The sequence below is a fragment of the Taurulus bubalis genome, assembly GCF_910589615.1.
Source record: "Taurulus bubalis genome assembly, chromosome: 10".
Taxonomy (NCBI): Eukaryota; Metazoa; Chordata; class Actinopteri; order Perciformes; family Cottidae; genus Taurulus; species Taurulus bubalis.
Genome location: NC_136598.1, coordinates 23364726 through 23387275, shown reverse-complemented (window position 1 = coordinate 23387275; position 22550 = coordinate 23364726). Strand labels below are relative to the sequence as shown.

At 44.2% G+C, this 22550-nt stretch overlaps 1 protein-coding gene across 1 annotated transcript; it reads left to right on the top strand.

Moving 5' to 3' along the window:
- The first annotated feature begins 6694 nt into the window (after nucleotides 1-6694).
- gap43 (growth associated protein 43) lies at nucleotides 6695-19038 on the top strand. The gene is made up of 3 exons (XM_079225284.1): nucleotides 6695-7007; nucleotides 13783-14461; nucleotides 17689-19038. Exons 1-3 carry the CDS (start codon nucleotides 6978-6980, stop codon nucleotides 17766-17768), a joined length of 789 nt encoding a protein of 262 aa, XP_079081410.1. The 5' UTR covers nucleotides 6695-6977; the 3' UTR covers nucleotides 17769-19038.
- The last annotated feature ends 3512 nt before the right edge of the window (nucleotides 19039-22550 follow it).

Below are 22550 nucleotides of genomic sequence, written 5' to 3'. Positions count from 1 at the left end.
GGAGAAAGTTGGTGAAATACAAAACTCTCCTAATAGGCAGCATCCCGAAGTGAGATATATGTATTAAGGCTCAAACCAGCTACTTTTCTTTTTTGCAAGACAGTGCACTTTCTCTTGAGTCGGTACGTTGCGTCTTCATGGAGCAACACCTGTGTGACGTTGTGTGAGTGTCCAATTTTATTGCATTACCGGTGGGGAAAACCTTTGGTTTCCCTCCTGTGGGTCATGGTCCTCTGATGTCTCGGTCATACTGAGATGAGAGAGGAAAGACAGCTGGCGAGTAAGTTGTTTATGGCCAAACTAAATGTTCAAAATTCTGTAGATACATTTTTACTTGAGAGATTAACATTAAGGTGAATTACAATTTCCTCGTAATGTGACATTGTGCAATATACTTGATCACTTGCATGCAAACATAATTGTAAAAAGAAGAATATCAACTTTGTGTCTGTCTTTACTGATAGCAATGCCCTGAGCCAATGTATCTGCTTCCTGATGAAGTCAATGAGTTTGTTATATTATTTGCATGTTTTAAGTTTATACCCTGAACAATGTAGACTGGAAAGGAGTCAAATAATTGATGCTCACGTTGCTCCTCACCAGCAAGATGTGTTGATCCAGAGAACTGGGTCATTTTGGAGTTTTATAGTGGAAAGGTTTATTTACTAGACACTAAAATGTCATTGACAAATGGGCTGAATCAACTATCTACCCATGATATGCAATATACATTTCACAATAAAAGGCGTAGAAGGAGAAAAAGGTTCAAAAAAGATAAATATTGGACGTATGAATCCATGATCACATGATTAAAATGTAGACTTTTATAGAGTCGACTGAAGTTGAAAACGTTTGACCACAGCATTGTTTTTATAGGCTTAGATGCATGAATACATTTATGATTTTCTTTATAAAAATGTATTGTAGGGAGGGAGACATTTTTAAGGTTGAGATATATATATATAAAAAAAAATATGAGTATTGTCTGTGTTTGTGTGTGTATATTTTTGCTATCAAATCCTTTCCTTCCCAGTTATCTGTTCTTTTACACTCACCTGGCACATGTTTCACCAGTGAAGCACATCAGTGCATATCTGAGCAGTGGCTTCATCGTGATTCCTTTTTGATTTTTACTCATTGATTTTTAAGTCATGTAGTTCCTCTCCAACGATGATCAAGAAAATCCACTCGGCAGTGAATCATCTTGTTATGCAACTTCCACCTAATTGTGTTATTGGTGCTTAGCCATAATATCGCCAATTATGTATCACTTTAGCATTATATAGCTCTTGAGAGCTGCCACTTCTCAGCTTCAGACCAAACAGCCTGCCCATCCCTGTCTTTTGTGTTCCATTCTCATTCCTCTTTTCCAGATGTTTGGGTTTGATCTCTGCACTAATGATGGTGATATATGACGGTAATATTTCATGTCAGATATACAGCCGAGCTGTGTTGTAGATCTTTGATCCTCCTGCAATTATTTGCCTATAAAAGAGTCTGAACCTTTTGACATGTTAAAAAAAAATCTGTATATTTGTAAGAATGATGCTGTAGATGTAGTTAAGGTTAGTTATTTTATATGTCCTCCTTTTTTGTAAAAATCTAGATACAATCCTAGAAACTGCTTTTCTTCATCCTCTTCTTCATAACGGACGATTAATTGATTGTAATGGTTATGGTACGTTTATTTTTTTTAGCTTTTGCTCTTAATAACTCAAGATAATTTGCAGTTATTAGATTGCGTGTGGATCTCATTGTCTCTCACAGACAGTGACCTTTCATGGTGCAAATGAGGATCTTCATCACTGTCGGTTTGAAAGGACAGACTGCATCGTTGGTGCACAGCGCTACAAACAACAGCTTCTATTCAAAGGTAAAGCCAGGCGGGACCCACATTAAGAAACAGAGTCGTATCATACATGCATAAGCACCTACTTTTAAACAAATGAAGAAACACAATGAGTAATGTGACCTTCGGTGTAATAATGGCAGGTCCTTTGTTTACTGTAAGGAGACACTTGTCGGTGGTGCAATACGTGTTGTGCAACACTTACAGTGTGCTTTATTTAAATAGAAATAGTTTGCCAGAACTAGGACAGCTAACAGCGCTCCATAGGGAGGCAAACTCAAATAGACGGGAACAAATAACCTGAGCTTAGCTGATGATGTGACAGTAAAAAAAAAACATATTGACTGGGTGTCCCATTTTTTATGAGGACACACTAATATAGTACACACAAGGATATACCATGCTTTATTAGACTCATAAGAACTCTTAGGGTTACAAAGATGTGTCTTTTATTGAAATCAGATTTTGTAAAGTGTACTTATTAACGATCTAGTGAAACGTTATGGCCGCTCCCGGAAATGACGGCGAGGTTCCTAGGGGTGGGAATCACCAGAGGTCCCACGATACGATGCTATCCCGATACATTGAGTATTGCGATATATTGAGTATTGTGATATCTCGTTTATCGCGGGGGATACGTTCTAAAAATAACCCGTACTAGACGAAATCCGTGAAAGTAATCAGTTTTATTTTTTACAATTATTATGCATGTTTTAAGGCCGTAAAACCCCTAACCACACACTTTTATACTCTTTTCTCAGACAGGCATTTACATTTTCTCACATTTCTTGGTCTTGTTGCGGACAGTTACAACCCTTTTTGCATCCCTGTTAAAACTTATTGCTGCTGTCGTCCTTATGTTATTTACCTCCTTCTTTATGTAACGAACCGAAGATTCATTTATTCTGTAATGGCGCCCCACAGCCGCGTAACTTCTACCTTCCTTTAGCATGTCCAGAAGTGCAACTTTTTCTGCGATGGTTAGCATCTTCCTCTGCCTTTTGGATGCGACCGCAGAGTTACACTGCTAGCGATTGAACATTTATGTAAATCTGGCTAGCCGAATGCATTCTGTACTGTACAGGAGACACTGCACGGAGGAGATTGATTAACAATGGTGTGCAGTACAGTCCCTTAGCCAATCAGGACGCCGAACACAATGCTGTACACTTTAAAAAAAAAAACATGCACAATTACACACACAAAAATCCGCGAAACAGCGAGGCCACGAAAGGTGAACCGCGTTATACTGTAATGGGAAAATATAGTGTTGGAATGTGGTGGGTTTAATAGAGTCTAAATTGAACCTTAGATGACCCTCAGAGGTGAGGGACCAAATGGCCGAGGCAGGAGATGGGAAAGTACTGGGGTCAGAGGCTTAGTGACCTGCCTTCACTTGTATATGAAGGGGTCGTAAACAGATAAGGTGTTGATCGTCAGGACAAAGGGAATGTAAGTTATGTTGACGAGAATTGAGGGGGTTCACGTTTCTCGAACAGACTCAGCTACTCTGGTCTCCTTCATTGGGGGGTTTGGAGGCGGAGACCTCATGGTGTTATAAAATGGGCTGATGACTGTTGCTCCATTGAAGATTCTGTGTTACAGGCTGCGCCAGTAACTGTGACAGACTTTTCCTTCCTGCAGGAATAAACGGACTTAAGACAACTTTGATTCAGAGACTTCATTCCTTTTTAACAGATATGATACAGGAAAATCTTCCATCATAATAGTGAGGGACAATAGGGACAACTGTATTGCGATTTATTACCTATTTTCAACCGCAAATTGTCCCCAAAGAAAAACTGTCAACATATTTCTTCTAATAAGATACAGTTTTCAGTCTGTTCATCACACTGACCAACACTTTCATGAATGTTGCACCTGCACGAACCGTACTGATAAACTACAGTGTAATCAGAAACGTGACATGCAATCAGCAGCCCACGGTGGAGCGTTGCCAGAACGCACCTCCCGGCTTGCTCCTGCGAAGCTGGCAAGACGCTGTGACGTTATTGATCTCTGTGGTCAGCCGATTCAGCAGCTTAACAGAACAATCAAATACCTGGACAGCGATTAGCATACGGAGAGACGGTGGGACGAGGAGCGGCGACTGCAGGCCGGGTCGCTTTGGGCCAACCTGCAGATGGAAGGACCTTCCCACACACTTTGGCTGTTTTTTGTGTGTCTTTTTATTTGGCTCTTGGGGATTGAAGTGTTTGGATATTTGTTTTTTTCCAATCTTTTGGTTGAGGATTGTGTTGCTATACTCCTCTCTGAAAGGACTCCTTGTTCCCAGAGACGGGATTTGATTTGAAGAGATTTGCCGCTGGTTGTGTGAATGTTGTTGCCGTCAACCGTTCCATTAATTAATGTGCAGCAAATTGAATAGAGCAGCACAATATGCATAATTATATGCAGATGAGTGACACACAAGACACATTAAGCACTATCCCTCAAACAGTCATGGGAGGGAAGATACTCACCAGAATTAAAACCAGGGCTCAAGTTGTCATGTTCAAGTTGCTTTATCTGATATGTAATAAAAGATGAAGAAAACCAGCAAATAATTAGATTTAAGGAGCAGTAACTAATGTGTTTTTCTGCCATTTTCACTCTCATCATTGTGTTTTCCAGCTCATTTATTCAGTGAAAAGTGGCATCTCAGTCAACCTTATAAAAAGCCTGTTCAATCCCTGGAGCAGCACACATCTCTGCCAGTTACTCCAGTGAAACGGCCCAGTAGGGGGCTGGGAGCTGTCAGCTGTGTGAAAGAGAAGCAGGGTAGGACCATGCGTACTCGGCAGAATCCGGCATCATTCCAGCGCCTGTGTGTCACACGCAGCTCGAGAACACGATGACACATGGTGATGATGTCGTACGGCTCAGTAATGGCGCTCCATCCTCCTGCGCGGCAGCGGCGGCCACCGGGAAGGCTGTGGCCCGGCGGGGCAGGTTAATGATTTCCCCTCAGTGAACTGGATGTGGAATAATCCTGTAAGAGGGAAGAATAGCGTAGCACAACCCCTCAGGACTCTCCCCCCCACCCTCCTCCTCTTCCTCCATCCATCCCTCTCTCTGTCTATCCTCCTGTACTCCATCCCTCCCTCCATCCTCGTTGTGTCTGTACCATCTGCTGGTGCTCGCCAGTGTCAGAGCGGGGGTGGGGACTTTTCTGTCACCACAGTGTGTGTGTACGTGTGTGTGTGTGTGTGTGTTATGAAATACAAATACAGAGTGTGGGTGTTTGCATGAGGATGCGCCTGCGAGCCTGACTGTACGGTAATGGTTATAAATGTAGTTGCGGGCATAATGCATGCGTTGTGCCCGCTCATTAAACCAGACTCCGTGCAAATGTGGGCACAGAGGGAGAGGAAGAAAAAGGGGGGAGGGAGGGAGAGAGAGAGAGAGAGGCAGTTTGCCTCTCCTGCCTTGTCTGCCACACCCGGCCCGCTTGCTTCCTACTCCTTCATCCCTTTCTTTCTCTCTCTTTCTCTCTCGCTCGCTCTCTACATCTCCCTTTCTCTCCATCTCCATCTCTCTCTCTCTCCATCTCTCTCTCTCTCCATCTCTCTCTATCTCTCTCTCCATCTCCATCTCTCTCTCCATCTCCATCTCTCTCTCTCTCTCCATCTCCGTCTCTCTCTCCACCTCTCTCTATCTCTCCATCTCGCTCCCTCTCTCTCTCCATCTCCATCTCTCTCTCTCCATCTCCGTCTCTCTCTCCATTTCTCTCTCCATCTCCATCTCTCTCCATTTCTCTCTCTCTCCATCTCTCGCTCTCCGTCTCTCTCTCTCCACCTTTCTCTATCTCTCCATCTCTCTCCTTCTCTCTCTCCATCTCCATCTCTCTCTCTCTCTCTCCATCTCCGTCTCTCTCTATCTCTCCATCTCTCTCCTCCTCTGCTCTTCTAGTCTATCTGCTGGTGTTTCCATGAGAACAGAGCGCGCCGGGTATGGGGGGGAGGTTGAGGTGTGGTGAGGGTGACGTGTCCTAAGAGCACCGTGTGTGTGCGTGCGCGAGTGCGTGCGTGTGTGTGTGTGTGTGTGTGTGTGTGTGTGTGTGTGTGTGTGTGTGTGTGTGTGTGTGTGTGTGTGCGTGCATGCTTGCGCCTTGCGATCAGCACTGCTCTCTTCCACGCGTCTCTCCCGGCTAGAGATTCTCCCGGCTGTGCCAGAAAACATGCTTTTGGCAACGCCGTGGCAATTTGGACGCAGAGCCTCACAGACTCATATCACTGATCAGAGATCCAGAGAGTGTATCACACGCACACACACACACACACACACACACACACACACACACACACACACACACACACACACACACACACACACACACACACACAGTCTGAGAGGGAGCCTGAGCCATCGGAGGAGGCGACTTCCATTTGGGAGCTTCTTCTTTTTGAAAGAAAAAGACATCTCCTCATGTGCTGGACGGGGAGGGGATTGAACAGAGCTGTAGTGGTCGTGCTGGGAGACACACAAATAAGCAAATAAAAAAAGATGTAGCAGAGCAAATTTGGAGGTATCCAGTCAGTCATTAAGCCAGAGCTTTTTTTTAGGGTGGGGCCGCAGCTTTTTGCTGGAGCCAGGCTGGAAGAGAGGAGGAGGAGGAGGAGGAGGGTGGGAAGATGTAGAAGAGAGGACTGCTGATCTAAAAGAGGTGGAGGGAGGGCTTCATCACTATGAGCAAGAGGAGGAGGAGAAAGAGGGGGGTAGTGTGAAGAGGAGAGGGGAGGAGAGAGGGGAGGGGTTTAAAGGGTGGGCTTGTAGTCATTGTCAGGCATCGAGTAAAAGAGAGAGAGAGAGAGAGAGAGAGAGAGAGAGAGAGAGAGAGAGAGAGAGAGAGAGAGAGAGAGAGAGAGAGGTGTGCCCAGGCAGACCGAGTGAAGAGCGCGTGTGTGCAAACTGGGATGAGTAAATGCACTGGGCGGCTTAGCTGTTGATACAGCCAGAGAGAGAGAGAGAAAGAGAGTGTGTGTGCACGAAAGAGAGAGAGAGCGCACGCGAGAGAGAGAGGGTGAAAGAGAGAGAGAGCGCGAGGGTGAGAGAGAAGAAGTGAAAGGGAGGAAAAAGGGAAGAGAGAAGCAGAGAAGAAAAGAGGGAGGATACAACAACTACAACTATGCTGTGCTGCATAAGAAGAACCAAACCGGTAAACTGCTCTGATTTGCTTCATCAATATATTCCAGTTTTTCCTTCTTTCTCATAATGACAAAATGATGCAATTCAACTCTGAACTTTGTGACTGTTGGTCCGTGCTCGCATCAGGGTGCTGGAGGAGAGATTAGAGAGAATGTGGGTGTAATTTGCCTTGATTGTCCTTTACAGAAGTCTATCCACGGAGCCCAGACACGCCTAGTTAATGTGATTATCCCGCATGAATGGATGTTGCCACAATGCCTCTCAGACCTCACACTGTACTCGCAGAGTGAGGCACGAGACTGTAACTCGATCTCGGGCTACCCGGCATCCCCCTCCACCCCCCTGTATTGATCATGCACTTGAAAAAAGTGAAAGATTTAGGGATGTCACTTGATAGATTCCGTCTCTGAAATGCTCCCTCGTTTGTTCGGGAGCTCCACCTGAACTCCTCTGTTCCACTGTTGTTAACGAGGATTCACATTCATTTGAGCTCCTAATTCATGCTTTAAACTGGGGCTCTTGGTTTTATTTTGTATGTATGTTATCTTGAGCAGAAACGGGGGACTCAGGAAAGTAAATTTCCACAGAGAGGGAGAAAAAAAAGGGTGGGGTACGGATTGAGAGAGCAGCACCATCATGTCAGTGGCCTCTGGGAATACAATGGGAATAAATGGATTATCATAGCCCTCCAGCTTTATAAGTGTATGCTGTCAATTGACGGTACTATGAAGTGTGCACTCATTTAAAGGGCGTGAAAGGCTGGTATTGGGTAGTTTAAAATAACTCACGGCTAGAGAACAATAATTAAAAAAAGAAGGTGTTGCATGGAAGCGGGTGGAGAAAAAGGTTGGACCCTCATGTGCTTCATTCTGATTTTCAGCTGCTATCATGATGGTTTTGTGTGTGATCGGGGGCCGGGTTCCTGCTGCTATCTCCAACTGATTGTGATTTTATCAGGACTCATAACACACTGGATTCTGATGCCACTTGATTAATTCTTAAATGTTAGCTGGGATGAGTCATAATAACTCTGCCAGGGAGGAGAGAGAGAGAGGAAAGGAAGCAAGGGTTGCCAGTCGAAAGACATGCAGGATGCTGAGAGGCAGGCAGGCAGAAGGAGAACAAGCGGCGGGGTGGAGTGTAGCTGCTGCACATGGGGGTAGATGGAGGGAGCGGGAGGGGGGTGTATGTAAAAAAAAAAGGAGGTATAGAGCAAAAGGGAACCTGCTAGGCAAAGAAAAGGTGATAAAAAAAAAGGATGGAGACAGGGAGGGAGGTTTCAAGGTATGGGGGAAGGTAGGGAGAGGCCGGCTTGCAGCAGAGGCAACTGAATGGTGGTTATACGACCAGGCAGGGAGCGTGGTGGCGGTGACGGAGAGAGCAGGATGACGGTCGGAGGAGGAGGAGGCGAGCAGGCGCAAAGAGGAGGGAAAGATCAAAAGAAAGGAAGCCGGCGCGCTGCACACTGCAGCCATGTGGGTGAGGCACCCGGCTTTTCCCACTGTATCGAGCTCACGAAAGGGTGGGGAAAAAAGACATTTAAAAAAATAAAAAATACCCTGGCGGCCTATACGAGCACTTATCCTCCCTGCCTCCTGCTTTTGAGGAGCAGAGGCGTAAATGAATCCAGACAGACTCCGAGGTCTTCACGGATGCGTGAGCAAAGAGCATGGTTTGCTGCTTTAAAGCGCGGCCGGTGTTGCCGTGGGTCCTGCCATTGTGGAGTGTTAAGTGCTTTTGCAACATCTTCACCATGGGAGTGGCTCCCGGCACTTCCTTTAAGTCTCCTTAATCCCCCATCACGTTCATGCAGTCGGAGAACAGAACTCACCACCGCAGAAGGCGCCGCCTGTCTCAGCGTTTAGTGGCAAGATCAATGATTAAGTTCTTCCAGGTGTGTCTTGAATCAGCAGACCTACCCGAAGCTGCCATTGAAGTCGGGCCTTCAAATCCCACCCATATGTGCTCTTCTCCAACTCCGCCCCAACTCCCTCCCTAGTTCTCCTCCGGTCACCAGGGGCTGTCTTGCTCCCACCTTAACCTTGAGCCTAAATCATTCTCGTCCAAAAATCAAGACTAGGTGTGCTACTACCTTTGAGATGATTATTTCATCTCATACTGTGGCTCCCCATGCACTCAAAGTACCATTCCTAGAACCTGGCTTCAGCTAAAGCACCATTCAAAGCCAGTATTTCCAGATCCTTGCCCCTTGCCTCCACTTGCATTTGCCCCTCTCCTCAGTCCAACTACCCCTTTCCCATCCCCATCCCCATCCCCATCCCCTGCCCCCTATGAGATCAGTGGCGATTGTGGAGCCTTTGTTCAAGCAGAGAGTCGGTGTAATTGAATTACAGGCTGCTCCCGAGGATGTAATGACGCCGGCATATGGCCGCTTATTAGTTGCCGCGGAGCATCTTTTACCCGCGGCGTCATAAAAGAAACCGTACATCCTTTAACATCGCTCATCAATTCACCGTCAAAGGAGGGAGAGAGAGGGAGAGAGAGAGAGAGATGGCGAGCGGGGGGCTGTGGTAGTCACCACCTGAGCCCCCCTCTCCTCATCTGCAGGAGATAGCCGGCTAAAAGGGTGTGGTGCTCTGCTCTGCTGTGTCTGTCTGTGTGAGTGTGTGTGTGTGTGTGTGAGAGAGAGAGAGAGTGAGTGAGTGTGTGTGTGAGAGAGAGAATGAGTGGGTAGCAGTTTGCTCAGTGAGAAAGAGAGTGAAAGATGGCAGAGAGAGAAAGAAGGGGACAGAGATACTCAGCAGTTGCAGACAGCAGCTAGTCTTGGCTCTTTAGTGTCTGGATGCTTCCTGCAGAAAAAGCAGACAGCCATTGAAATCGTGCTGGGATTTGCAGGAGAGAGGTGTCACTGCAGAAAGTATGGGTGCCACCAGCTCGCTGTCTCTTTGGGAATTGTGGTAATATGATTCATGTTTGGGCGGGGGGTTATTATTCTTATTTAAATTAGCCGATGCCCTAATGTGTTTGATCGATTACAAGGTGGTTTACGACTTGGATGTGATGGATTCAGCTGCTGCACCTGTTGGGTTTGTGATAATAAAAAAAGAAAAAAAAGGCCTCTGCAAAGCTTCACCATTAAAAATGCAAATATTACCTTTAATATTTCTCTCCCCTCTTGCTAGGGGCAATCGATCCAAAGCTGGGCGGAGCGGCGAGGTGAAAAAAAAGGGAGTCTCCTGCTTGAATGGATCAGAATAAAAAAATAAATCCTGATTATATGCACGCCTACTGTGGGCATTAGCGCGAGCGTCTGTGGTAATTCAACCACCGTGAATCCCACCATGTCTTCCCCCTAGTTCTGCTCCTCCTCCTCCCCCCCTGAAACAAGTCCCTAATGGCACTGGCAAGGAGGCAGTGGGAAGGTGGCGGATTGTTACTGTGTGTCACCATTGGGGGATGGTGTGTGTGCGTGCGAGTGTGTGTGTGTGTGTGTGGTTATGGATCTGTCGAATAAGCCATTGGCTCTCGGGTGTGGTTCTCACGGCAGCCGATGCCCACCCAAGGACAGAGGCAGCAGACGGGGAGAGAGAGGCAAAGCTATCACAGACACATCCAGCCGTCTCACATTTTAGCACGGCCATTTATTATTACCTTTACACACAGGAAAGACAGACGCTTTTGTCCTTTGTGAATGGCTCTCTTGTATTTAGAGACATTAACCTGTTAGCTATCGTACTTTAAGATTCTCAACATGATGATGGCAGTCATTATTTGTCACCTACATATCGTGAAGTGTCCATACAGCAAGTTGCACAACATGTTTTACAATCATGCACTAGTTTTATGTCTCAAACATTCCACTTTTTGCTGTTTCAAGTGGTTAATATTCGTGGCAACCAGAAGGACCACATTTGAGGAGGAAATACCGTGAGCTAATTGTAATAAGTCATTTGATTAACCAGATAATGCAAATGTATTCCTTCACTGCAAATTAATCAGGTGAAGAGTTTAAACGGCGAAGAAAGGGAGCGCACCTTGTGGTGTTCTGCACCTTTGGGAGGCGCTGCTGTATTTATGAATGAAAATGTGTGCCGCACAGACACCGAGCGGAATAGCGCCTGCAGGAGGATACGTGACCGGGGTTCAGTTAGCAGTCAGGAAGCAATTCTTCATGGATTTGAAAATAAGGCTTCCTTTTTTAGATGAGACAAGATTTTAATGTGGCAACTAACTATCCCAGTCACTAACCACAGGTGCATCGCTCATCACGGCATAATCAGTTTGATATGTCGCATCGGTCAGGAAATTGCGGCACAGCACTTTCGAAAAGGGTGATTCACGCACACAGATATCAATAATTCAAACGATGATGCTATAATTGTGGTTTAAAACTATGATGGTGATCTTTCTTCCCAAGTTTTCCCTGCACTGATATGAGATCACCTGGCACTCTGCTGGCATTTTATTACATCTGCACTCACACACGCCCCAAATCTCCAAAGTGAATGACATACCCCTCTCGTTCCAACAATGATGTCATACCCCCATATTCCCAGACACCCTCATCCATCGCTTTCTCTTTCTCTCTCTCTCTCTGTCTGACTCACTGTTTGCAGCCAGTAAGTAATTCTATTTAGAGTTAAGTGCTTAGGTCATTTTTTTTTTTTTGCCCAATTGTAAGTACCCATGAGATCAGACATAGTAAAACGCCCAATAAGACACCAGAGACCTGCATATTATTAAGAGCAGAAGGGTGTGCCGATATGAAGCTATCTGCTCTAATAGCAGGACACTTGCTCAAGTTTATTTCCACACTTAGCAGCGGATTGTTAAGTAAACAGCCCGAGCTCATGTTTTAAACATAAATCACTATATTTGAGGCGGAGTGCAAAGCCACAGCCAGCCATATCAGATTTTTTTTTTTTTTTATCACATTGCACAAAATTGCTTCAGGAAAAGATGGCGTATATTAAGAAATGCAGGAAAGGAAGCAAGGCCCGGGGCAGGATTTACACCCTGAACCCTGGGGGATGGCATGTGGATAAAGGTGGAGGAGGTGAATACACCAACACAGCTGCACCTTTGGCCTCTGCTCCAATATTGGACTGACACAACCGGCCCTGAAGAAGACGTGTCGGCTCAGGGCCCCCCGGCTTTTAAATCATTGTCACGCCAGATGCGATTCCCCGCCCATGTCAAAACCTCATATCCAATATAATGACGCCATCGCAGACGGCGGGCATCGGGAGACAGGCGGATAGATGGAGCTACCGAGTGCCACTCAAATTAACTGACCTTAAAGAAGCTGCTGCTGCTCGGTTGACATAGACCGGCATTGATACCTATATAACCCCGCATCCTGCATCGCACACAACCCGTCCTTAGCCCGTGCTGATTGACCCGCCTGATTTACGAGTTCCCATTGGCCCCGCTCCCCCTCCCCAGAGGGGTCAGGTGCACTGCCAATCAGGGTGACATATAGTCTTTCGTAGCACCAACTCGGCCGACAGCGCTGTGATGAGTTAGCACTCTGGTTGTCAAGGTAACCTTTGATGGTTGGGAGGGGTATGGCAGCGAATGCTGAGGAGATTCAGCTCGTTCCCTAGCAGCCAGAGACGGAGCGGTTGGAAAAGCTATACTGTACCCGGAGGATAGAGAGAGAGAGAGAGAGAGAGAGAGAGAGATCGGCTCATTATTTTTCGGAGAAAGAGTCTCAATTTTGAACGGCTCGCATTCTTTCTGGTTGCAATTTTCTTTTCTTTTTTGAAGATATCATTAGCAGTGAATCCATCAGGGGACCGTCGTGGAGAATTCATACGTTTAAGTTCAATTATTCACTGAATCCATTTTTGGCACTATTATTAAGAAGACAATATCAGCTTCGTGTCTGGATTATGAAACCGCTTAGTAATTTGGTCCCGCACCAAAACGCTTTAGTGTATCCAATTTATAATGTGGAGACAATCCTCACACACATCTGGTATTCTCTCGCTTCACAATGACACTAAATCACCGCTTTCCAGCACACGAAATGATCGAATTCAGTAGATCCGCTCTGTTGTCAAATAAATCACCGGACAAAGACACCAGATTCCACAGTTTTCACATCTTTATCATTTGGCTGACTGATGATGCACTGCCTGCATGCTCTTTGACAATTTGTGTTTGCTTCATGCTGCTTCTTCACATTCATTTCTGGTGCACATTTTAAGCTTTTTAATTGCTTGATATTTTTTGGCGAAGAGAATAGTTTACCTTGATTTGTTTGCCTATTCATTTTGAATGTACTGTTTCATTTTGTTTGCCACTTCCAGTGACCACCATTCATTCCTTTATTTGATTTGATTTCTTTTCATTAGATGTATATGACTCATAGCACAACCCACTATTTGATGGACAGCTATGGACCCAGTTACAGAAGGTAATATCATGGAACCCCTTTCAATATTACACTGTGCACTGTCCTCTTCCTAACCCTGTTCCTCATCCAGTCCTACTTTTACTCAATTCTAAACCAGTCCCGAAACCCTAACCCAACTTCTCCCAATCTAAATCTCTCCAGTAATGGCTACCAGTACGAGTTAACTAATAAACCCTTCTCATAACCTATACTTCTGACTTCTGTCCTTTCAATTCAATCCAAACTGTTCCTTTTTTTGCCAGCATGACACTTTGGGATGCTCATCCTCAAGCTCCCCACATAGAGGGATTCTTTGCAAGTGTTTTAGCATAACAACCAGTACTCTCCCTTACTGGTTTTCCAGTGGACCTGCTTGACAGCGTACAGTTGATGGTAACTTGCTGTACTTTCTTTTGGCTCCCAGGTGGAGAAGAATGAGGATGCGGACCAGAAGATTGAACAGGATGGCACCACCAACAAACCCGAGGACAAGGCCCACAAGGCTGCCACCAAAATACAGGCCAGCTTCCGCGGACACATAACTCGGAAAAAGATGAAAGACGGAGAGGAAGAGAAGGAGGACGACAGTCCTGCTGCTGCAGAGGAGGCGACAGAGGGAGCAGAGGAGGCAAAGAAAGCGGAGGGAGAGGAGGCACCTGCAAAGGAGGAGAAAGCTGCAGCAGAGGAGGCCAAGAAGGAGGAGGAGACGAGCCAAGCCAAAAGCCCAGTGGCAGAAAAGCCGGCTAACTCTCCGGCAGCTGCTGCGGCCTCTCCTGTAGGCGCGGCAAAGTCTCCTGTAGCGGCGGCAGCGCCGGCTGCTGCAGCTGCCGCCACCGCCACCACCGCCACTTCACCCACGGCCGCCAAAGCGCCCTCCGAGCCCCCGAAAGAGGAGCCAAAGGCGGAGGAGAAAGTCGAGGAGAAGCCCAAAGAGGTGGAGGCCCCAGCGGCGGCGGCCAAGAGTCCCACCGCAGCCACAGCTGAGGAGAAGAAGGAGGAGGAGGAGAGCGAAGAGAAAAAGGAGGCCAGACAAGCCGATGTGCCTGCTGCTGTCAGCCCGACAGCTGAGAAGGAGGAGCCTAACCAAACAAAAGATAAACAAGGTATGCAGATTGAACTAAAGCTTTTAGCTTTCACTCTTTACAGTAGGACTCATTACATGCACACAAGGAATAGGATTTGCAAGAAGGGTCTCAATATCTCAAGTTCCAGAAAACATGTAGATGTGCACATGCACACAAATAATACACTCACCTATCAAGAAGCAAATACGGAAAAAATAAATAATAACAGGGAATAGGCACGTTTTTCGGGAAGTGTGCTTGGCAGGCACTGCAGGAAATAACTGCTTGTAGAGTCTTTGGGATTTTAAGATCTTTGGCAGTTGGCAGTTCCCCACCATTCACTGCTTAACACAGAGACGCAGCTCAATATTAGATTAGACAGCCTTGTATCTCAGCTTTTACGAGATGGAAAGCCCATTACTAGGCGGGGATTGGAAAAGATATACAAGGTTGTACGATGGGCGGGTATCTTGGGAAGGATCAGAGTTATTGTTCGGGTTGCATTGTTGGCTTAATGAGAACGCATCATGTTTCGTGAGTCATAAAGGCTCATGAACATCTGACATGGGTTCATATGAATTTCATTTCATTTGATCAAACAGGTGACAGATGGATGGCCCCTTTCAAACCAGCTTTACGCGTCACGTCAGGTCCAAACATATTTTAATGATATCTTTGCCGTATGGACCGCCAACGTCAGCTGATAGATTTAACGGAAATCAGAATCAGACTGACATCCAATTATGGTGGAAACGTATACCTGAGAAGGAGCTGGAAGGCCATGAAATTACATTATAACATCGCTAGAACAAAGTCTTGACATGAGCTCGTGTTTCTGGTCCAAGGACTCTCAGACTGGGTCAGTCAGGTAGTTAATGGAGCATGCTCAGTCTGGAGTAGGTGAAGACACACACACACACACACACACACACACACACACACACACACACACACACACACACACACACACACACACACACACACATCAACTGGAGGAGAACTACACCGAAACTAGGTCACCTAGGCAGCACTGTCTCCCTGTTGTCATAGTTACCACCTCGATGGGATAGCTGCCCTGCATGGAGCCGAGCGGGGATAACAGGTGCTCTGATTCCGATGAATGATTAATGAACCCCACTGGTCACGATTCGCACTGGGGAAGCCTGTCACAAACAAACACTGCCTGACAAAAAAACAACGGCTAATTAAGAATGAACTGCGGGGCCACAATCTGCTTTTCCAACTGCAAATTAATATTTGATAAATGTATCACTTTGCGTGATACCTGGCCATGCTCGAAACAAATAGGCCTTATCAGTTATATGAAGAAAAAAAAAAGAATTAACTGACAGCACAGCAAGAATACGCAAAAATACACAAAATAAATGCTGAAACTGACATTTTATGATCTTAAAAATGCGTGCTGTCATCCTGTAGTTTCAGTTAGCCATTTAAGTGTTCACTGTGCCACTAACCGAGGGCTGTACGGCTCCTGTAACGCAGGCCCAGAGCCTGTGACTGGGGTTTGTGCTAGCTTAACGCGAGTTGCTAGAAGCTCTGCTAACTGAAGATCCTCCTTCTGGAGCTGCCGCCAAGTAGTTCACTGGATGAAAAAAGAAATTGAACCCTGTACCTTCAATGTTGGACTGAGGGCAAAACTAGAAGGAAAAAAAAGGTGTTACAAATCAGGACGGGACGGCACAGGCCGCGGCTAGCAGGCTAGCATGCTAGCATGCTAAAGCTGGCTAGCATGCTCATTTCAGTAGATATCTCTGAAACACAACACAGAGAGTCTGTATCTTTTGAATTGAGACAAAACAAGTTGCGACACGCCTTATGTTTAAAACAAAATTACAAACGGAAGTAAAAAAAATGACTTCTTTAGATCACAGTTACAAGTTCTGCAGTAAACTATGTGTCGTGGATCCGTCGACTCGAGGCAGAGATCACCAGAGTTTGGGCGTCGGTTTCCCCATCTCTCAATTCTCATTTGCTAATGTGTGTGTGTTTGCATTTTAGTCCCCGTCACTAGTGTAGATGACTAAGGTGGCTTTGAAGTCCGAATACCAGAAGTGATGTGCTTTCTTTCCCCGTTGTGAATTGGGTGAAATTGCATTTGCATCACACAGTTCAGTGGCTGTGGAGGAAAGCATTCTCATGTCTGTCACACCGGCTACATGGCTAATTACCTCATACCTTGAGATCACGCTGTCTTGCGCCCCACACACACACACATGAGTACAAGCGCCAACAGACAGGATCGCTCCACTGCTTTCCCTCACAAAAACACACACACACACACATGCACTCCATCACCCCACTCTCCTACGCAATGATGTCACTTTTTGATGTCTTCTCTTTCTATTAAAGGAGTATGAGCTCATCAGGGTATGAGATCAGTCAAGGGCTCTTGAATAATAGGCTTGGTCAGAACCAATCAAATGAAGCCCTTAAAATCCCAGAATATTGTATGACGGGTTTTATTTTTTTCACTCTTGATTTTGCAGACTGTAGACATATAATACAAGATAAATAATTTAGCAGCAGCAAAATAGCATTCTGCAAAATATATAAAAATAACAGATATATGAAGAAAAATATTAAGCATCAGTGCAATATTTACTCAACGGACTTGATTAGTAAAAGGCCAAGTGATGTATGACGGATCGTTATTCAGCAGCATTCACCTTTAGAGCGCGCCGCCCTTGGATGTTGTTTCAGAGCGGTACACTGTGGGCATCACGCGGCATCCGATGTGACAGGCCGAGATGCTGCTGTTAGCGTTGTGATGTCAATTCAGATGCTTCATGGGTCCATTAGGAGCACTCTCTTCCTTCATTATTTACACTGCCAATGTGGGATTTCAGACATTAGGTTGTAACTGCTGACTGACGCGCTCTTGCCTTGAGGAGAGTCGACGTCTCAAGAACAACGTGGGATGGAAGTTTCTTCTGTGTGTTTTCAAGCCACATTTTCATGCTTTTTGAATTTACAGAAAACCTTCTGAGCTGAAATATTTTAAACATCAAAAGTAACTAATATGTGAAATCTGTCAGAAGACCCAGATAGCGCTTTATTATTCCAACTTACAATGTAAAACCTCCTCTCCACAGCCTAATTTGTTCTCTTCTCTCCTCTCTTCCCTCTCCCCGACCCACCTTTTCTGTGTCATGTCCCCCTTTTCTCTCCATCCTCACATCTCATTTCCTTTCTCCCGCTTTGCCTTTCTCTCTCTCGTCCCCCCTCCTCCTCCTCCCTCCACCCAGATGCTGCAGAGGAGTCTAAAGCAGAGGAGGCCACTCCAGTAGATGCAGCAGCCGAGTGCACCGAGTCCAAGGATGACTAAGGCAAAAGTCTCACCTTAGGAAAGCAGAATTAAGAGTATGAAGAATAACAGAAAAATCAAAAAAGGTTGCTCTTTGCCTTCCCAATGTGAAGGCAGTCCGTTTCTATTTGTTTGTCATTTTTTGTGTGGCAATGATTTACTCATGTCGGGGGAGTTTCCAGCGTTACGTTTTTTGGCTCAAGCTAATACTATGAGGAAGTGGGGATGATGATGAGGATGATGGTTGTTATTGATTATGAAGAACAGATTGTTATCTTGATGATGAAGATGTTGATGGTTGTTGTTGAGAATGGAGAAAAAAAAAAGATTGTTACCTTGATTATGATGAGAAAGAGAATGAGCAGGAGGATTTGATTTGATCTCCACTCTCTATTATAAGTGAATCCGTGGTGGAATGAATGCTCCCAACTGGATATTTACATATTTAAAATGCATTGGGAATGCACCACACTTTATTCGCATTTCAATGCACTTTATTTAAACACAATTTCGCAAATAAAATCTGTACTTCTGCAAATGCACGCACAAAAACAAAGCCGGTTTAAAATGCAACTCTATACGTTTTCGACACCACAGGTGTATCGAGAACCCCGCAAAAAAAAGGTAATGTACTGACACATCGGATGGAGAATAGAATGTATAATTAAACGTGTGACACTTCCAGTTGGGCAGCTTTATCCTGAATCCAAAAACACAGGACAAGACTATTACTCCCTCTCTATTCTGCTTGAGTCATTCAAGCTTGGTTTACACCCCTTTTACAAACTCCCCGTCTACTCACATTTACAGTAAAGGACCTGTTGCCATTTAAATGACATAAGCATATAATAAACTACAAAAGTCAGCTATGGTATTGGTGTAACTGGCTCTTACATGACTATTTGTGTTCTGACAACCAAACGTGAGAACAGTAGCATGAACCATCGAACCAGATGCATGATGGGAACTCTCCCTCTGAGAGGAACTTTTTCGCAGTCACAAAAACTTAAGAGGTGTGGCGGCTTCTTTTTGATGTCTTTGGTGTTGTTATGACAGTTTATATGAATTGGAAAAATACTGAATAAAATAAAAATGCACTGATGTTACGCAAAAAAAAAAGGTAAAAAGAAAAATCAAACAAACGAGCTAAACAAAAAATACTTTTTCCCATGTTCCAGTGAGTGCAATGTCCAGTTTCAACCTTATCAAGGAGTTCAAACTTGTGAGAAAAAAAATATGAAAAAATACAAATGGTTTCAATGTCTGTTTTCAAAATAAAGCAAATGTGCCAATTACCACCATAAACTGTGGAGTTTGTTGAAAGCGCAGCTTGGTGCCCGTCTGGAGAAGAGTCTCAATCTTCTTCATCTTCTTGAATCTTCATACTTCACTCATCCAACACAAGAGAGGGAATGTGTGTATTTCCAGAAGTGTACAAGTATTTGTATGACTGAAGATGTTGATGTCATGCACCAAACTTACTTTAAGGCTTTAACTAAATACTCAGAGACACTAAGCATTTGCAAAGCCTTCGTAAACTCTATTTTAAACATTTAGGCGACAAGTGAATCTCTTTCTTCTGAGTCTTATCCTGGTTTTGATCTCAAAGATGAGACATGTACATGAAACATGAGAACCCTGCAACCTCGTTTATGTACCACAGTATCCCGTTTCTAGCGAAGTACTAGCATATTTAGGTTTCTCCAAGCATTTCTGAAATACTCCAAATACACAATTATGACTGGGATACTAGTGCACGTTTGAACACAGCCTAATATCTTATTTCAGAGAGATTTATGTAAATATCCTCTTGACTGGATGCAGCGAGATAATTGTGCAAAGAGCACAAGGAGTTAAGATGGGACCCGGGCGACTTCTGTCAACACAGCAGTGTCAAGTAAACAATATTAAATAAATAGCACCAAATACCATCCTCAGTCTCACAAAAGTTTCACGCTGACCTTCACGCTAATGAAGCTGGTTTGCTGAAGCAATCCTGGAATTCATTTGAAAGTTTCTTGTATCAGAGACGTGGACTCTCCCTTTTTACATTCCCAAACCCTTTACTGCAAAAGAGGTTACCTTGCAGGCGACTTAATATTTGCAATATATATAAATGTAACAAGATCACGTGAAAATCCTGGGATCCCGTATCACATGCAACAAACCAGGAGGAGCCCTGCAGAAAAGGTTTGGCTAACTATATTTCTTATTTCACATTATAGAGACTATGACATTTTTTGTGGCACACTACTAATTTTTCATGATATTTTCTAGGACATTTTTATGGCATCCTTTACGATGACTTTTCTATGAGATTTGCGAAAGAAATTATTTATGACATTGAGCTCTGACTTTATATGACATACTAAATCATGACGTTGTCATGACATGTTTATGACATACTATATTATGACTTTGTCATGACATGTTTATGACATACTAAATTATGACGTTGTCATGACATGTTTATGACTGCTTTGTTTCTTTCATTGTACTATACTATTACTTTTTTCATGACTTTCTTCTCCATATTATATATATATATATATATGTATATTACTTTTGCAGTACTTTATTTGACTATCTAGTATTCATTTTCTCAACATATTTTACTTTTTTCTACATACTATACTATGACTTTAGATTTTTTTAGACTTACTATGCTATGATTCTTTTCACACACTATACTTTGCCTACCTTACTTACCTACTTTATTTTTTTTTAACTATAACATCTTCTTTCGGCCACCAAGAAACCCATTAAACCTCATTTGCTTACCTTTGACGGGGTTACGTTCCCTTCATATCCAAAGTCAGAGGCTGTCGGAGTGATGACGTAGGTGATTGTGTCATCAAGCTGCGAGATACAACACAGCAGGTGCATCATCTGGTTTGTGGTGCCATCTTGTGGTGAAACAGTATACTGCAGCAGCTCCCATGACAGTACGGTGCACCTTTAATTAATCTGTGGCTCACACACATTCCCTTGAGATTTAGTTGTGTTTCTCACACTTTCTAAAGGACGACATGTCTTCCAAGGAGAATACAACGATACATATATTACTTTATTTGCATGTTACATGGTGATAAACACCAAGCTATCTCCAGAACAAAAGGTTGCTTTCCCCGGGCAATTCAAGTCACATTCAAATACAGAACACTGAATTCAAACAACTTTATTTTGTGTTATGAACATTTTCTCATATTCCTTTAATACATATCTTTTTTCTTTAGAAACTGACTGCAATTACCTTATGCCATAATAAAGTAAAGTAAAACAAAAACCTGGACATTGCTGTGTAATAATCCATGATTGAGTCTTGATTTCCCATGACAAAGGGAAGGGGAGGTACAAACGTGATCGTTATACATCTGCTGTTGAAACCTTTAAATGTTGAGTTGTATAAACACGGTCTTATGGATTTGCTGACTTTACAACATTCTAGTAGAAACATCACACTGTATATACACACAGAGGAGGAAAAAGAAAAGAAATAAAATCTCAACTCAGAAGGTTACTATTGTAACCATAGCTCAACGAAAAGTAGAAAGTTAGCTATTTGTCCAACTCGTCATGTATCTCATGCCTCGGGTAGGTTATTAATAATAACAAACAATCAGAACCAGAGTGAACACGCGCACACACATAAGCCAGTTTTGTACAGTGAAGCGATGGAGATGTTTTGAGGCAATGCTCAATAGTAAACGAGCTGTTTCTGCAGTCCTCAGGAGATAGCCGGGTCTCTACAGTGGGGTTGGTGCTGTGTCCAAAAGCTGGCGGTTGGTCTCTCTACGAGCAAGGAAAGGACAGTACTCCTTATTCCTTTGTCCTTTATGGATAAGACAGAGCTCCATGGCTTTTACACAAGTGTACTCAGTATCAGTCGGTGCTTATCGGCTGGTTTTAACCTGCGTGGACATGCTTGGACATCTACATTGGGGGAGGTTTGCCTCGCATGAAAATCACCTGAACGGTGGAAAGTTCAAACAATGACAGTCAATATCCTGTCACATTTCTTTAAAAGATAAGATTCCTTCTCCCCATGTTGCAATCCAAGCAGGTTAAAATAAATGCTGAGCACAATTTGGAGATATTCGACCCTGCTCTGGTATTCTGGCAGGGTCTCCTCCAGCAAAAAAAGGAATAAAAACAGACATTTTACTTTGTCTGAGAGCCTGCCAGCTTTGCACTGCCCTGAGGTTTTTTGTTTTTTTTAATGCGACACATACAGTAGTGAGAGAGACAGACTCACTGAAATAGACCTGCAGCACAGACACTCATGCAAACTGATCATGATTTTTTCTTTTTTTTTTTCAACACGGCTTCCAGATCATTCATCTCTTTCTACGGCAAGCAGACAAACTCCTCACGTACGAGCTAGCCGCAAGCTAAAAAGCGGGACGGAGAGTCTGCAGAGATACTATTGTAGTAGAAAAACATCAGGAGTCAAGTAAATCCACGTCAAAGTGGACACAGCAGAGTTGTTCAGTCGTAGAAAATCAATTAAAAAAAAGCGTGTGTGAGATGATGACAGGATAAAGCGTCTTTCTTACCCCTTCAGGCCTCTCTGCACAGCTTCTACCAACGTTAGATTTAGCCTGGACCCGATGGGCGTTATTACCAACACTACAAAGTCACACAGCGATGGCCTCAGAAGCATTTTACAAATGGAAAAACACCTGGGAGAATTTCTTTAATGTATGACAAGGATGACATTAATTTACACGTGTGTTTTACAGTACCAGCACCGCCTCGGCTGTTAGAAGAGAGCGAGACGGGGACACGTCCAGGCCAAGGGGA